The 18,715-nt window shown below is 41.9% G+C and overlaps 1 protein-coding gene across 2 annotated transcripts in view; it reads left to right on the forward strand.

Moving 5' to 3' along the window:
- The window catches only part of CSMD1 (CUB and Sushi multiple domains 1), a 2,032,824-nt gene that overhangs the window by 1,677,243 nt on the left and 336,866 nt on the right, over positions 1-18,715 (forward strand). For both annotated transcript variants that reach the window (XM_055289255.2, XM_055289263.2), the window contains exon 26: positions 12,917-13,119. In XM_055289255.2, the coding sequence (XP_055145230.2) occupies positions 12,917-13,119 (203 nt within the window). The remainder of the gene's footprint in view (positions 1-12,916; positions 13,120-18,715) is intronic.

An 18,715-nucleotide genomic window follows, 5' to 3' on the forward strand; every position in this document is an offset into this window, starting at 1 on the left:
TAGACAAAGGCTTTTTAGTCTTTAACAATCTGGCCAGAAAAAAAAAATATTCAAAACATTTTATTGGTTATATTTGTTTATACCTTTCCTATGTTGACTTTTTTGACAAGTGAATACATTTGGTTAGTGACTTCCTCTTCTCTGTGCACTTCACCTCCTACCTGCATTTCTGGATCTCTCCTTTCCCTAGATTCCTTTCCTGCTTTCTCTTGGCTGGACAAGAGCCTTCCCAGACTCCGTGAGGCAGAACTAGACCCATGTCCTCTGTATGGTGGCGTGTTTTTCTTGTATCTGCCAGACCTTGGGACACTGTGCATTGGAGGGTGTGTGCTTTTCCTCACATGCCTGTATCTGATATCACAGAGTTCCTTAGCAATGATACCACATTTCATTCCTTTTTTTTTTTTTTTTTGAGACAAAATCTTGCTCTTGTCCCCCACACTGGAGTGCAATGGTGTGATCTCGGCTCACTGCAACCTCCACCTCCCGGGTTCAAGCGATGCTCCTGCCTCAGCCTCCCGAATAGCTGGGATTACAGGTGCCTGTCACCATGCCCAGCTAATTTTTGTATTTTTAGTAGAGACGGGGTTTCACCATATTGGCCAGGCTGGTCTGGAACTCCTGACCTCAGGTGATCCACCCGCCTCGGCCTCCCGAAATACTGGGATTGCAGGCGTGAGCCACCGTGCCAAGCCTCACTCCATTTTTTAACTTCTTTTACCTAGTGGAATAGTGTCTAGCATTTTGACTTTTAACAATTTTACATTTGAATAAAAAATGACTGATAGTTACCTACATTTAAATTTTGTTGTATCATATTTTTTGTTGGAGTCATGAGACATTTTCCAAGATGGCAAAACTCCATGGTACCAGGGTGCATGTTTGTCTGTCTGTGTAAGCTTCTCATTAGCATATAACATAAAAACTGCACAAATTAGAAGTGCAGCTTGTTCACAAAAGAAACAACCCCATGTAACTAGAACTCAGATAAAGAAAGGGAAAATTATCCAGACTCGGGAGAGACCTTTAAGCTCTGTTCAAATTATCTCTTCTCCAGGACAATCACTGTTCAGACTTCAGAAGAGTTTTGCTGAACTTGAATTTTATGTAAAAGAGAATTGTCGGGCACAATGGCTTGTGCCTGTAATCCTAGCACTTTGGGAGGCTGAGGTGGGCAGATTACCTGAGACCAAAAGTTCGAGACCAGCCTGACCAACATGGTGAAACTCAGTCTCTATTAAAAACACAAAAATTAACAGGTTGTGGTGGCACACGCCTATAATCCCAGCCACTCAGGAGGCTGAGGCAGGAGAATTGCTTGAGCCTGGGAGACATAGGTTGCAGTGAGCTGAGATCATTCCATTGCACTCCAGCCTGGCCAACAGATCAAGACTCTATCTAAAAAGAGAGAGGAGAGAGAGAGAATTGTACAGTATTATTCATTTTGTGTCTGGCTTCATTTCCTCAGCCTTCGGACCCATTGATATCGTTAGATATTGCCTGGTATAATTTATTTGTTATAATTTATTTATCCATTCTGGGTGTCGATGGATATTTGGATTGTTTTGGTCCAGTTTGGAGTTAATGCAAACTGTGCTGCTTTGAATATGGTTTGACACGTTACCTGGTGAATGTATGTATGCTTTTTTCACGGGTATACACTGAGGCCAGGAATTGCTGGGTAATGGTGAATCCTACCTTCAGCAGTATTAGGTGCTATCAGTTTTCCGAAGTGGTTAAACTTATCGTCATTCCCTGAGAGGGCATGTATGAGAGAATTTCAGGAACTTCACCTTCTAAACAACAATGGGATTGATTGTTTTTTCATTTTAGCCATTCTACTGGGTGTGTGATAGCTTTTTATTTGCATTTCCCTGACGACTGATCAAGGTAAACACTTTTTTATATGTTTATTGACCTTTTGAATATCCTCTTTTACTAATTGCCAGTTGAAGCCTTTTGCCCATTTTTTTATACTGAAATGATTTCTTCTGATAAACACAGGTTTTTAATTCCAATGAGTCATAATAATTTTTACTCATTTTTTTCTTTACAGTTAGCAAATTTTTAAACTATATTTAAATGTACGCTATGCCACAAACTTTGTTAAGGTTGGCGTTAGTGATTCTGTGTCCAGATTGCTAGCTCCTCCCTCCCCAAAGCTATACAAATATTATCTTAGGTTTTCTTCTAGAAACTTAATTTACCTTTCACATTTACATCTCTATTCCACTGGGGATATATTTTTGTGTATGGTATGGAGACTGAAGTGTCACAGATTTTTGTCCATAGTTAAGTTCAATTGACAATTTGTTGAAAAGTTATTTATTTTTTATTGCACTATAGTACAAATTAGTAATTAACTAGACAACTAGATCTATGTAGATCTGTTTCCAAACTGTATTCCATTTCACTAATCTATTTGCTTATCTAGTAACAAAGCCTAACTTAATTCCTGATTTACTTTATAATACATCTTGATACCTAGTATCATAATCTAGCTTTGTTCTTCTTCATATAGATCACTGTGACTATTCTTGGCCCTCTGCACTTCCATATGAATTTCAGAAACACATGTAATTTTTTACAAAAGAAATTGCCTGGATTTTTATTGATATCCCATGACATCAATAGATCATTCTGGGGAAAATAGATCATTTTGGGGAAAACTGACATCTTTTGCAATACCGAACTTTCTGGTCCTTGATGTTGTATACCTCTCCATTTATTTAGGTTTTGTACGATTTGTCTCAATGATGTTTTGCAGTTTTCTCGGTGAAAGTTTTGCACATTTTTTATTAGAATTATTTCCAGCTCTAGGATGCTTTCTGCTTAATGGCAAACATACGTGACCAGGTACTTCAGAATCCATAGTCCTCTTCTCCATCTAAGACCTTCGAAGATTTCATCCAGTCCCATAGTTTATAAACCATTTCTTTGTTGAAGACATACATACTTATTTGCTCCACTCTGACTTCTCTCTGAAACTCCAGACTCACATGAACAGCTACCTACATACCCCTCCATCTACGTCTAGTTGACAACTTAAACTCAACGGGTCCAAGACAGAACCTCTGATTTTCTCCATCCCATAAACATATTGCACCGTTTCTCAGCTCAGTGGATGACAACTCCACTTTTCTTGTTTCTTAAGGACAAACTTACAGGGTCAGCACATCCTCACCTCACACACACCTCTTCCAAGCCTGTTTTCTCTCCCTTCAAAACGTATCCAGGACCTGACCAGTGCCTCGGAACCTCCACGTTCAGCTCATCTCAGCACATACGCCACTTTCTTGGATTACTCAAAATATTGACAGAGTGTAATTTTCCCTCCATGGCATGTTGTCAACAGAGCAAGCAGGGACAGTTCTTTAAATTCTTGGTGAGGACTTCTGCATTGGTATATCATCCTTAAAATTCCGCACTGGTATATCATCCTTAAAAATGCCTACAAAGCCCTCTGTGCATAGGCACCTCTCTCCACACCAACCAATTCACAACCCCCATTCTTCTCTGCTCGCAGCTCTTCCTTCCCAGTCCCCCTTTCTCTGCTCTGGCTGCACTGGCTCTTGGCTGTTCTCAGATGCTGACGGTATGCCCCTTACGTGGGGCTTTTGCTTGGCTGAATTCTTACATCTCACAGGGTACAACAAACACCCTGAACTCCTTCAAGGCTCCACCGAAATCTGCCTCCGCCGAGATGGCTTAGCCTAACTACCCTATTTAATACTTCAGCCTTCTCCTTCCTCCCATAAGAATTACTATCCCAGTGATTCTTTTACTGTCTACTTTTTTATTTCTTCAATTGCATTTACCACCTACTAACATTCCATATTCTTCACAAATTTGTTATGGATGCTGTGGATTGCCTGTCTCTTCCCTGTATTATTATGGATGCTGTGGTTTGCCTGTCTCTTCCCTGTATTATTATGGATGCTGTGGATTGCCTGTCTCTTCCCTGTACAACACAAACTCCATGAAGGCAGGACTCAGCTTGGCAGATGTATGCAAAGTTCCTCAAAGTGCACTCACTACACTCTTGGTGCCGAGTAAATGTTGAATTATTGAACTAAAACAAAAAGGCAATGTCTTATAGATGCAAAATGATGATCAACTTTATGAGTGATCAGGGAAAGAAATTTAAACAAGACACCATTCCACAACCATCACATTTTCTATTTGTACAACCCTTAGTCTGATGGTAATCAGGTATTGCTAAAGATATAATAAAACAAGGGCAATTCATACATTACCCTGGACCAAAGCAGTTAGAATCCCAAGGGAGAGCGAGTTAGCAAATCCGCTTTATCATGCCAGCCTATAAAGATCCTTGGATCAGTACAGTGGAATATCCAGTGCAGTACCATTTGTCAAAATTAAAAAGTAGAAACAAACTGACCTTTAGTAGGGAACTAGGAAAATAAACCACTTAACAGTTTTAAAGAAAATTAACAAAATTCTACATTTTTTTTAGTATAACGGTCTCTCCCATAATAGTCAGTATGAAAGAAAATTGAGGCCAGGCTCAGTGGCTCACACCTGTAATCTCAGCACTTTGGGAGGCCGAGGTGGGCGGATCACAAGGTCAGGAGATCGAGACCATCCTGGCTAACATGGTGAAACCCCGTCTCTACTAAAAATACAAAAAAATCAGCCAGGCCTGGGGGTGCGCACCTGTAGTCCCAGCTACTTGGGAGGCTGAGGCAGGAGAATGGCATGAACCTGGGAGGCAGAGCTTGCAGTGAGCCAAGATCACGCCACTGCACTCCCACCTGGGTGAAAGAGTGAGACTCCGTCTCAAATAAAATAAAATAAATAAATAAATAAATAAATAAAAGCAAATAGAAAGTGATACAAGCACAGACATGTCAAGTGATATTTAATATGTAACTACTCTTAAACACACATAGTACTATATACTGTTTAGGGATATAAATACGCACACATGTATGAAGCTTATAAAAATATAAATGGGACGAGTGGAGCCAAGATGGCTGAATAGGAACAGCTCCAGTCTACAGCTCCCAGCGTGAGCGACGCAGAAGATGGGTGATTTCTGCATTTCCAACTGAGGTACCGGGTTCATCTCACTGGGGAGTGTCAGACAGTGGGTGCAGGACGGTGGGTGCAGCGCACCGTGCGCGAGCCGAAGTAGACGGAGGCATCGCCTCACCTGGGAAGCACGAGGGGTCACGGAATTCCCTTTCCTAGTCAAAGAAAGGGGTGACAGATGGCACCTGGAAAATCGGGTCACTCCCACCCTAATACTGTGCTTTTCCAACGGGCTTAGCAAATGGCACACCAGGAGATTATATCCTGCACCTGGCTCAGAGGGGCCTACACCCACGGAGCCTCACTCATTGTTAGCACAGCAATCTGAGATCAAACTGCAAGGCTGCAGCCAGGCTGGGGGAGGGGTGACCGCCATTGCCGAGGCTTGAGTAGGTAAACAAAGCTGCCTGTAAGTTTGAACTGGGTGGAGCCAACCACAGCACAAGGAGGCCTGCCTGCCTCTGTAGACTCCACCTCTGGGGCAGGGCACAGACAAACAAAAGGCAGCAGAAACCTCTGCAGACTTAAATGTCCCTGTCTGACAGCTTTGAAGAGAGGATTGGTTCTCCTAGCATGCAGCTAGAGATCTGAGAACAGACAGAGTGCCTCCTCAAGTGGGTCCCTGACTACCGAGTAGCCTAACTGGGAGGCAACCTCCAGTAGGGGCAGACTGACACCTCACACGGCCTGGTACTCCTCTGAGACAAAACTTCCAGAGGAATGATCAGACATCAACATTTGCTGTTCACCAATATCTGCTATTCTGCAGCCTCCGCTCCTCATACACAGGGAAACAGGGTCTGCAGTGGATCTCCAGCAAACACCAACAGATCTGCAGCTGAGGGCCCTCACTGTTAGAAGGAAAACTAACAAACAGAAAGGACATCCACACCAAAACCCCATCTGTACATCACCATCATCAAAGACCAAATGTAGATAAAACCACAAAGATGGGGAAAAAACAGAGCAGAAAAACTGGAAATTCTAAAAATCAGAGTGCCTCTCCTCCTCCAAAGGAATGCAGCTCCTCACCAGCAATGAAACAAAGCTGGACGGAGAATGACTTTGACGAGTTGAGAGAAGAAGACTTCAGATGATCAAACTACTCCGAGCTAAAGGAGGAAGTTGGACCCCATGATAAAGAAGTTAAAAACCTTGAAAAAAAAAATAGACGAATGGCTAACTAGAATAACCAATGCAGAGAAGTCCTTAAAGGACCTGATGGAGCTGAAAACCAAGGCACGAGAACTATGTGAAAAATGCACAAGCCTCAGTAGCTGATTTGATCAACTGGAAGACAAGGTATCAGTGATGGAAGATGAAATGAATGAAATGAAGCAAGAAGAGAAGTTTAGAGAAAAAAGAATAAAAAGAAACAAACAAAGCCTCCAAGAAATATGGGACTATGTGAAAACACCAAATCTACGTCTGATTGGTGTACCTGAAAGTGACGGGGAGAATGGAACCAAGTTGGAAAACACTCTGCAGGATATTATCCAGGAGAACTTCCCCAATCTAGCAAGGCAGGCCAACATTCAAATTCAGGAAATACAGAGAACGCCACAGAGATACTCCTCGAGAAGAGCAACTCCAAGACACATAATTGTCAGATTCACCAAAGTTGAAATGAAGGAAAAAAAGTTAAGGGCAGCCAGAGAGAAAGGTCGGGTTACCCACAAAGGGAAGCCGATCAGACTAACAGGTGATCTCTCGGCAGAAACCCTACAAGCCAGAAGAGAGTGGGGGCCAATATTCAACACTCTTAAAGAAAAGAATTTTCAACCCGGAATTTCATATCCAGCCAGACTAAGCTTCATAAGTGAAGGAGAAATAAAATCCTTTACAGACAAGCAAATGCTGAGAGATTTTGTCACCACCAGGCCTGCCCTAAAAGAGCTCCTGAAGGAAGCACTAAACATGGAAAGGAACAACCAGTACCAGCCACTGCAAAAACATGCCAAATTGTAAAGACCATTGAGACTAGGAAGAAACTGCATCAACTAACAAGCAAAATAACCAGCTAACATCATAATGACAGGATCAAATTCACACATAACAATATTAACCTTAAATGTAAATGGGCTAAATGCTCCAATTAAAAGACACAGACTGACAAATTGGATAAAGAGTCAAGACCTATCAGTGTGCTCTATTCAGGAAACACATCTCACATGCAGAGACACACATAGGCTCAAAATAAAGGGATGGAGCAAGATCTACCAAGCAAAGGGAAAACAAAAAAGGCAGGGGTTGCAATCCTAGTCTCTGATAAAACAGACTTTAAACCAATAAAGATCAAAAGAGACAAAGAAGGCCATTACATAATGATAAAGGGATCAATTCAACAAGAAGAGCTAGCTCTCCTAAATATATATGCACCCAATACAGGAGCACCCAGATTCATGAAGCAAGTCCTTAGACACCTACAAAGACACTTAGACTCCCACACAATAATAATGGGAGACTTTAACACCCCACTGTCAACATTAGACAGATCAACGAGACACAAAGTTAACAAGGATACCCAGGAATTGAACTCAGCTCTGCACCAAGCTGACCTAACAGACATCTGCAAACTCTCCACCCCAAATCAACAGAATATACATTCTTTTCAGCACCACACCACACCTACTCCACACTACACCACACAGTTGGAAGTAAAGCACTCCTCAGCAAATGTAAAAGAACAGAAATTCTAACAAACTGTCTCTAAGACCACAGTGCAATCAAACTAGAACTCAGGATTAAGAAACTCTCTCAAAACCCCTCAACTACATGGAAACTGAACAACCTGCTCCTGAATGACTACTGGATAAATAATGAAATGAAGGCAGAAATAAAGATGTTCTTTGAAACCAACGAGAACAAAGACACAACATACCAGAATCTCTGGGACACATTTAAAGCAGTGTGTAGAGGGAAATTTATAGCACTAAATGCCCACAAGAGAAAGGAGGAAAGATCCAAAACTGACACCCTAACATCACAATTAAAAGAACTAGAGAAGCAAGAGCAAACACATTCAAAAGCTAGCAGAAGGCAAGAAATAACTAAGATCAGAGCAGAACTGAAGGAAATACAGACACAAAAAACCCTTCAAAAAATTAATGAATCCAGGAGCTGGTTTTTTGAAAAGATCAACAAAACTGATAAACCACTAGAAAGACAAATAAAGAAGAAAAGAGAGAAGAATCAAATACATGCAATAAAAAATGATAAAGGGGATATCACCACCGATCCCACAGAAATACAAACTACCATCAGAGAATACTATAAACACCTCTATGCAAATAAACTAGAAAATCTAGAAGAAATGGATAAATTCCTTGACACATACACCCTCCCATGACTAAACCAAGAAGAAGGTGAATCTCTGAATAGACCAATAACAGGCTCTGAAATTGAGGCAATAATCAATAGCTTACCAACCAAAACAAGTCCAGAACCAGATGGATTCACAGCCGAATTCAACCAGAGGTACAAAGAGGAGCTGGTACCATTCCTTCTGAAACTATTCCAATCAATTGAAAAAAAGGGAATCCTCCCTAACTCATTTTATGAGGCCAGCATCATCCTGATACCAAAGCCTGGAGGAGACACAACAAAAAAGAGAATTTTAGACCAATATCCTTGATGAACATTGATGCAAAAATGTTCAATAAAATACTGGCAAACCGAATCCAGCAGCACATCAAAAAGCTTATCCACGATGATCAAGTGGGCTTCATCCCTGGGATGCAAGGCTGGTCCAACATACGAAAATCAATAAATCTAATCCAGCATATAAACAGAACCAAAGACAAAAACCACATGTTTATCTCAATAGATGCAAAAAAGGCCTTTGACAAAATTCAACAACACTTCATGCTAAAAACTCTCAATAAATTAGGTATTGATGGGACGTATCTCAAAATAATAAGAGCTATCTATGACAAACCCACAGCCAATATCATACTGAATGGGAAAAACTGCAAGCATTCCCTTTGCAAACTGGCACAAGACAGGGATGCCCTCTCTCACCACTCCTATTCAACATAGTGTTGCAAGTTCTGGCCAGAGCAATCAGGAAGGAGAAGGAAAGAAAGGGTATTCAATTAGGAAAAGAGGAAGTCAAATTGTCCCTGTTTGCAGATGACATGATTGTATATCTAGAAAACCCCATTGTCTCAGCCCAAAATCTCCTCAAGCTAATAAGCAACTTCAGTAAAGTCTCCGGATACAAAATCAATGTTCAAAAATCACAAGCATTCTCATACACCAATAAAAGAGAAACAGAGAGCCAAGTCATGAGTGAACTCCCATTCACAATTGCTTCAAAGAATAAAATACGTAGGAATCCAACTTATAAGGGATGTGAAGGACCTCTTCAAGGAGAACTACAAACCACTGCTCAATGAAATAAAAGAGGTTACAAACAAATGGAAGAACATTCCATGCTCATGGGTAGGAAGAATCAATATCGTGAAAATGGCCATAGTGCCCAAGGTAATTTATATATTTAATGCCATCTCCATCAAGCTACCAATGACTTTCTTCACAGACTTGGAAAAAACTACTTTAAAGTTCATATGGAACCACAAAAGAGCCCACATTGCCAAGTCAATCCTAAGCCAAAAGAACAAAGCTGGAGGCATCACCCTACCTGACTTCAAACAATACTACAAGGCTACAGTAACCAAAACAGCATGGTACTGGTACCAAAACAGAGACATAGACTAATGGAAGAGATCAGAGCCCTCAGAAATAATGCCATATATCTACAACTATCTGATCTTTGACAAACCTGACAAAAACAGGAAACGGGGAAAGGATTCCCTATTTAATAAATGGTGCTGGGAAAACTGGCTAGCCATATGTAGAAAGCTGAAACTGGATCCCTTCTTTACGCCTTATACAAAAATTAATTCAAGCTGGATTAAAGACTTACATATTAGACCTAAAACCATAAAAACCCTAGAAGAAAACCTAGGCAATACCATTCAGGACATAAGCATGGGCCAGGACTTCATGTCTAGAACACCAAAAGCAATGGCAACAAAAGCCAAAATTGACAAATGGGATCTAATTAAACTAAAGAGCTTCTGCACAGCAAAAGAAACTACCATCAGAGTGAATAGGCAACCTACAGAATGGGAGAAAATTTTTGCAATCTACTCATCTGACAAAGGGCTAATATCCAGAATCTACAATGAACTCGAACAAATTTACAAGAAAAAAACAAACAACCCCATCAAAAAGTGGGCAAAGGATATGAATAGACACTTCTCAAAAGAAGACATTTATGCAGTTAACAGACACAAGAAAAAATGCTCATCATCACTGGCCATCAGAGAAATGCAAATCAAAACCACAATGAGATACCATCTCACACACCAGTTAGAATGGCCATCATTAAAAAGTCAGGAAACAACAGGTGCTGGAGAGGATGTGGAGAAATAGGAACACTTTTACACTGTTGGTGGGACTGTCAACTAGTTCAACCATTGTGGAACTCAGTGTGGCAATTCCTCAGGGATCTAGAACTGGAAATACCATTTGACCCAGCCATCCCATTACTGGGTATATACCCAAAGGATTATAAATCATACTGCTATAAAGACACATGCACACGTATGTTTATTGCGGCACTATTCACAATAGGAAAGACTTAGAACCAACCCAAATGTCCAACAATGATAGACTGGATTAAGAAAATGTGGCACATATACACCATGGAATACTATGCAGCCATAAAAAATGATGAGTTCATGTCCTTTGTAGGGACATGGATGAAGCTGGAAACCATCATTCTGACGAAACTATCCCAAGGACAAAAAACCAAACACCGCATGTTCTCACTCATAGGTGGGAGCTGAACAATGAGAACACATGGACACAGGAAGGGGAACATCACACACTGGGGCCTGTTTTGGGGAGTGGGAAGGGATAGCATTAGGAGATATGTCTAATGTTAAATGACGAGTTAATGGGTGCAGCACACCAACATGGCACATGTATACATATGTAACAAACCTGCACATTGTGCACGTGTACCCTAAAACTTAAAGTATAATAATAATAATATATATATATACTCAAATGGGAATATTACATTACAACTTCAGAGTGTATGACAAGAGAAAGAACCAATGATTTAGTGGAATGGAGGCAAAAAATTGCTGCATGTATAAGATTTTTTGTTTCATAAAAAGTTCTGGTCTGGGCGTGGTGGCTCCTGCCTGTAATCCCAGCACTTTGGGAGGCCGAGGCAGGTGGATCACCTGAGGTCAGGAGTTCAAGACCAGCCTGGTCAACATGGTGAAACCCCATCTCTACTATAAATACAAATAATAATACTAATAATAACTGAATGTGACAGCTCATGCCTGTAGTCCTAGCTACTTGGGAGGCTGAGGCAGGAGAATCACTTGAACCCAGGAAGTAGAGGTTGCAGTGAGCCAAAATCATGACACTGCACTCCAGCCTGGGAGAGGGAGCGAGATTCCATCTCAAGAAAAAAAAAGTTCTGATGCAAATAGGGCAAAATGTTAACATTGGTGGTAGTAGGAAAATAAAGGTCTACTATCTGCTATACTTTTCTCTATATTTAATGATTGATCTCGATTTTTTTTTTTTTTTTTTTTTTTGATATGGAGTCTCGCTCTGTCACCGAGGCTGGAGTGCAGTTGCGCGATCTCGGCTCACTGCAAGCTCCGCCTCCCAGGTTCACGCCATTCTCCTGCCTCAGCCTCTCCGAGTAGCTGGGACTACAGGCGCCCGCCACCACGCCCGGCTAATTTTTTTGTATTTTTAGTAGAGACGGGGTTTCACCGTGGTCTCGATCTCCTGACCTCGTGATCCGCCCGTCTCGGCCTCCCAAAGTGCTGGAATTACAAGCGTGAGCCACCGCGCCCGGCCTTATCTTCATTTTTTGAAAAATACACCATACATTCCATACCTTACACAGGGTGACATAAGTGTTTTCTTTAAATATGTAATATATGCAAAACAAAGCAGTTGGGACTCGTGGGTAGTTTTTTTGTTTGTCGTCCACTGTGAGTTTACCTCCCTTGCAATCTGTGTGCAATACGCTGGAAATAAAAAACTGTAAATCAGACCTATTCAGGGCCTGCTAATTTTTGTTGGTGTTTCAACTAAACCCTTTTTGCTTCAATGCCCGTAAATAAGACTACATAGATCCTTCTGCCTCTGAATGTGAGTCCTCAGGCATAGAGATTTTTAAGTCACTCTGAAAAATACCTGGAAGTCTAATAGAAGTATAGTGAAATTTTATCAAGAAGGGAGTTTATATTACCCATTTTTGCCTTTGTGTTGGTATTTTAAATGGTGAAGTTTTAAAATATAATTTTTAGAAACAAGTACAACCCAACAGCAGACCATTCACACACAGGTAGAAAAGGTCTTTCTAGAATAAGCTTTTTTTCTCCTGGTGTGGCGGCTGCCACCTAGCGGGGCATTTCATGAACAACACTGACTGCACCAAAGCTACCTTAGATCTGCTTCAAACACATCTGTCAATGCCAAACTTATATTTGGCTTGTGTGCCGTAGAAAGCTTAAATTATAAAGAGATCTGGAAGTCTCAAAAGGAATCCTTTTATCTTAAAATGGATAGCTCAGCATCTAGCTCGCCTATCTCTCTGCGTCCATGACAGAGTGAGGTCCTGTGTGCTTTATTCTAATTTGCACTCCTGAATTAACTTCGGTGAGCCTCATTTTCCTTATCCTTCATCGTCAGACGATACCGAGGCACATTTTGGTGGGGGTTTTGTGAAAGCAAAATGAGCCTGCTTACGTTACAGCTTTGGGGTCAGGACACGCTCGATGCACGCGAAGTAGCGCTACTGTGTTCTCTCTTGCAGCCTCCATTTCATTGTTTTCGACACGGAGACGGCTCATGACATCCTCAAGGTCTGGGACGGGCCGGTGGGCAGTAACATCCTGCTGAAGGAGTGGAGCGGCTCTGCCCTTCCCGAGGACATCCACAGCACCTTCAACTCACTCACCCTGCAGTTCGACAGCGACTTCTTCATCAGCAAGTCTGGCTTCTCCATCCAGTTCTCCAGTAGGTGGCACAGCGTGCTTCTTCTTTACCTTGATATCAAAGTCTTGCCATGAACACAGAACTCCCTCCATTTGTATTCGCCAGCGTCTGCTTACACAGATGCAATTCGTTGAGGCTAATTTGAAGTTAGGAAAATGCATGTTGCAGAGAAGAGTTCTCTTCCCCCATTGCTGGGTTCATAGCTGAGGCCCCGATAACAGAAGCCAGGTTAAGAAGAGAAATGCATAACCAAACAAATTTGATGTGCGTTTTGCATGGCACTGGAACCTTCAGAAATGAAGACCCAAAGAAAGAGAGAAAATTGTGTGTTTTAATGGATAGTCGTGCAGAAGTACAGTTAGAGGATGAAAAGATAGAATTTAGTGGTGATAAACGGGGAGGAACTTAACAAGGCTTCTTTGCTCAGCTTCTTCCCTGCGTTGTCTGTGTCCTCATTCCCTTCCTCTGCATCCTAGGAGTGTGCTTCTGGAATGAAGGTTTCATGACCTGCTTCCGAGGAAGGCCAGAGAATTATTCTGTGGCCTGCTTCAGGGCAGAAGGGGCAAGCAGAGGCTGGAGTGGCTTTGTTGCTTCTGCAGTTTCCTCAAAACTGCATATTTTGGAGTAGTGTGTTCTGAACACTGTCAGTATCAAAGGAAAAATTTGTTTTAGGGAATTCTTTTCATTATAAGATGAGGACCAGCAGTGGACCTACTTAGTTGCATGAAAAAAAAAAATGTATGACTTTAAAGGTTTCCATTAGTCAGTAAATTTCTAGACTTGGATGCAGGACAGACGTGGGTCTCCACATAAATGTAGAGCCTATCTTCAGGGTTCCCCTAACCCGGCCCCGATTCCAGTTTCCCTACGTGCCCCAGTCTGACTCTTTCTTCATATAATGAAGTCTCTGTGCACACAGCGTGCTAATCAAACACGCTTTCATTCTCTACTTGCAACTTCTCAGTTCAGGATGGTCCTTGAATTTTTTTCCATCTTAGGGATAAAGTTTCAAGAAGCTAATATGACAGAGGAACCTCTGCTGAATTACTAGTGTGAAACCACATCTGCACACATGAACTATTATCTCCTTACGATAGTTCCCATCTTTGCTGTCTAGCTCATTTTTGATCAACGGTTTCCGAAGAAGGAAAGAGTGGAGATATTTTGTGGCAGTTCAGCCTTTTAGTGCCCTTCGGATGGCACCGTGGAGAGATGCCATATAATTGGGCAGCACACAAGGTCAGCCATCATCATAAAACAAGTGGAATTTGCACACAAACACATTCAGACTCAATTTATCTCTTGGCAGGTCACTGGCAAGTCATATTTAGGATTTACATAAGAAAATTGACTTAGGTCAGTTTAATGCTTTCAAAGGTTGCTAATAAAATTGAGGTTATAGTCTGCACCATTTGTTACCACTGGTTTCACTGTGTTCTGAAGCAGTAATTTGCAAACATGTGCCTGTGGAATAGTACTTGTATATGGTAAAATTTTCACTGCTCCGGCCGGGCGCGGTGGCTAACGCTTGTAATCCCAGCACTTTGGGAGGCCGAGGCGGGTGGATCACGAGGTCAGGAGATCAAGACCACAGTGAAACCCCGCCTCTACTAAAAACACAAAAAATTAGCCGGGCATGGTGGCGGGCACCTGTAGTCCCAGCTACTCGGAGAGGCTGAGGCAGGAGAATGGCGTGAACCCGGGAGGCGGAGCTTGCAGTGAGCCCAGATCGCACCACTGCACTCCAGCCTGGGCAACAGAGCAAGACTCCGTCTCAAAAAAAAAAAAAAAATTTTCACTGGTCCTTCACAAAAATATGAAAGTAAGAGTGTTCTACCTATCTGCCTTGGGGAAAAAAAAACTCCCTTACTCCAAAATCATATCACTCTTGCTTTTTGTTGTGATATAAAATTTTCTTAATCTTTTGAAATGGTGGCAAGAGCAGCTGGTAGAACTGTGATTTGTCGGCCTTATTTGGCAAAACAAAAAAGTTGAGAAAGTTATGAGATTATGTTCATTTTCCTCTTCTTTCCATTCTGTATTCTCCAGGCATTTTTTTCAACAGGTCTTATTTTTTTAGAGTAGTTTTGGGCTGGCAATAAGATCGAGTAGAAGGCAGAGAGTTCCCATGTGCTCTCTATCCACAGCACACAGCCTCCTCCCTGTCAACATCCCTACAGAGTGGTCCATTTGTTGCAATCAATGAATCTGCACTGACCAACTGTTATCAGCCGATACCCACAGTTTTCTCCGGGTTCACTTTTGGTGTTATGCATTCCATAGGTATATTATTCCATTCTCGTATTGCTGTAAAAAACTATCTGAGACTGGGTAATTTATCAAGAAAAGAGGTTTACTTGAGTCACAGCTCAGCAGGCTGTACAGAAGGCATGGCTGGGAAGGCCTCAGGAAACTTACAGTCATGGCGGAAGGGGAAGGGGAAGCAGGCACATCTTCCATGGCCTGGGAAGGGGGAAGAGAGAGTGAAGCGGGAGGTGCTACATGCTTTTAAACAACCAGATCTCCTGAGAACTCTATCATGAGACAGCACTGGGGGATGGTGCTAAACCATGAGAAACTACCCCCATGATCCAATCACCCCCTCCGGGCCGCACCTCCAACACTGGGGATTGTAATTCAACATGGGTGGGGACCCAGATCGAAACCATATCAATGAGTTTGGAAAAATGCATCTGTAGTAATAACATCACATAGAGTCCTTTCCCTGCCCTAACAATCCCTTGTGTTCTGCCTGTTCATCTCTCCCTTCCTCCTAATTCCTGGCAATCACTCTTTGCACTGTCTCCATAGTTTTGTCTTTTCCAGAAAGTCATAGAGTTAGAATCATGCAGTGTGTGGCCTTTCGTGTTGTCTTCTTTCACTTAGTAAGACACTTTCAAGTTCCAGGTCTTTTCATGGCTCTATGGGTCATTTCTTTTTAGCACCGAATAATATTCTATTGACTGGTTTTACCACAGTTTATTTACCCATTTTTTTCTTTGAGATGGAGTCTTGCTTTGTCGCCCAGGCTGGAGTGCAGTGGCACTGTCTTGGCTCACTGGAGCCTCTGCCTCCTGGGTCCCAGGAATTCTCCTGCCTCAGCCTCCCGAGTAGCTGGGATTACAGGCATGTACCATGACACCTGGCTATTTTTTGTATTTTTAGCACAGACAGGGTTTCGTTATCCTGGCCAGACTGGTATCAAACTCCTTACCTCAGGTGATCCACCTGCCTCGGCCCCCCAAAGTGCTGGTATTACAGGTGTGAGCCACCTTGCCAGCCTGTTTACCCATTTTCTTACTGAAGGACATCTAGGTTGCTTCAAAATTTTGGCAATTATGCCTAAAGTTGCCTCTAAACATCTGTGTGCAGGTTTTTGTGTGAACATAAGTTTTCAGTTCACCTGACTAGATATCTGAGAAGAGGTTTCCTGGATTGTGTGGAAAGAATGCACTTCATTTTATTCCTGGCCTTTTAAAATCTTCCTGTTTTAACAAAGACTGTTGAAACCTGGCCATCACCTCTTTTTTTCCGTATATTCATGATTCTCTCTTCAGAGAACATCTTTCTAACTTGGGTAAAAAAAAAAAAAAAAAAAGAAGACCTGTTATGATAATTATGTGAGGATCATGGACATGGTTCTTCTCATATAATTAATATATTAATGTTTAGGAAGAAATAAGCATGAAGACATCATAGAAGTTTCTACAGAAATGACACTCGCTTACTATTCTTTTACTCAGGTTTTCATGTGTACTAATTTGAGTCATATGAAATTGTCATTTTTATACGTAAAAAATGAGTGAATGTTGGCAATTTCACATGGTTTAACATAACACTTGGATAGCATCCGTCCCTCCAATTCTATCACTAATTAATAAATCCAAATTCTGGTATAAATTTTGAGAAATACTCATTTAGAGGCTAGAATATAACTGATTCTGAGGCATTTAAATGAAGGATTTTCTCCAAAAGATTGTCTTTAGAAGTTTATTGAAAGGAAAAACAAGATATAAAAACTTAGAGGGGTACAACATTTAAAAAGCATAGTCTAGACTGTAACTCTGGAAATGTGAGTTTCTATCTTGACCTCTAATGCTTTGAGACTGACCTTTTGTCTCTGTTATTTTTACTTTATTTATGAAACGAGGATAGAGTATCAATTTCTAAGGACATTTCTGTCGTCCATAATTCCACGCTGGATGTCATTTATTTTCCCTTTGGCCCCCAAATCTACTATTTTCTCCTCCTTTAACTACTCTGTGGCTCTCCAGGCAAACCTGTATTGGGTATTTCCAATAAGGAGCTCCAGCAAGGGTGAAGAGATGGGGTAGGAGGGCATGTCAGGGCACAGAGGCCTTGTACCCCTCTCTTCAGGTACTCCAGGGGCCACTGCACCCCATGATCAACACGGACTGCTTTGTTCAAGCTGCTGCATTCACCATCTCTCTCCAGATTTCTGTACTAATTCCAAGTAACCTTCCTGGTACGGTTTGGTTCTGTGTCCCCACCCAAATCTCACCTTGAACTGTAATGCTCATAATCCGTATGTGTCAAGGGTGGGACCAGGTGGAGGTGGTTGGATCATGACGGCAGTTTCCCCCATGCTGTTCTCTTGACAATAAGTGAGTCTCATGAGATCTGTTGGTTTTGTAAGTGTCTGGCATTTCTCCTGCTCGCACTTCTCCTTTCTAACACCCTGTGAAGAAGGTGCTTTGCTTCCCCTTCACCTTCCTCCATGACTGTAAGTTTCCTGAGGCCTCCCCAGCCATGCTGAACTGTGGGTTAATTAAACCTCTTTCTTTTATAAATCACCCAGTCTCAGGTATGTTTTTATTAGCTGCATGAGAATAGACTAATACAATCCCTTCTTCCTAGAATTTCCAAACCCAACCTTAGGCAAGAAACTCTCAAATTATCCCACTGGGAGTGTCATATGTGTCATGTGGGATTTTAAAAAATACAGTCCTGTAAAGGAACTTGGCAAGCATATGAAATAGTTGTGAGTGTACTACAATCATGGCTGTAAAATAAAAGTCATTTTCTTAAGACAAATTATATCCAGTTCTAGCTCCCATGCATTCGAGTTGACAAGAAGTCCAATACCAGTCTATTTTTAAAGCCTGCTGCCAATTTTGGATGGCCAGGGAGTTGCAGGATGATTCAGTGTGGTGAGTACAGAGAGGGACCTGGTCCTGCCTCTGCACTAGTTGCACTCGTCATTATATTCCCTCTTGCTCTCATTTGGAGGCCATTGGTCTGGGCGGCCACAGTAATTCATCTCATGTGTTTCTCTCTAAGGATCTCAGGCTGGAACACGAAGACACTGGTCTGACCATCCCAAAGCCAGTCATTCAGCCACTCTCCACAAAATGTAGCTTGCCACTTCTGGGAACCAGTGAGAATCGGGCACCAGTCTCCATCTCCCTGAGAACCTGATAAACATTTGACTCCTACACCTGGAATAAATCATGTCCTGGTTTTCTAGTTTCAGAGAAGAAGGTTCCCATAACCCCTCGGTCATAATTAAGAAACTGATCCAGGAACCCTGCTTCACTGCAGGAAGAAACTGGGCTATTATGTCCCCCTCACTCCACCCACATTCCTCCCCTCACTT

Source organism: Symphalangus syndactylus, chromosome 1 (genome assembly GCF_028878055.3).
Source record: "Symphalangus syndactylus isolate Jambi chromosome 1, NHGRI_mSymSyn1-v2.1_pri, whole genome shotgun sequence".
Lineage (NCBI taxonomy): Eukaryota > Metazoa > Chordata > Mammalia > Primates > Hylobatidae > Symphalangus > Symphalangus syndactylus.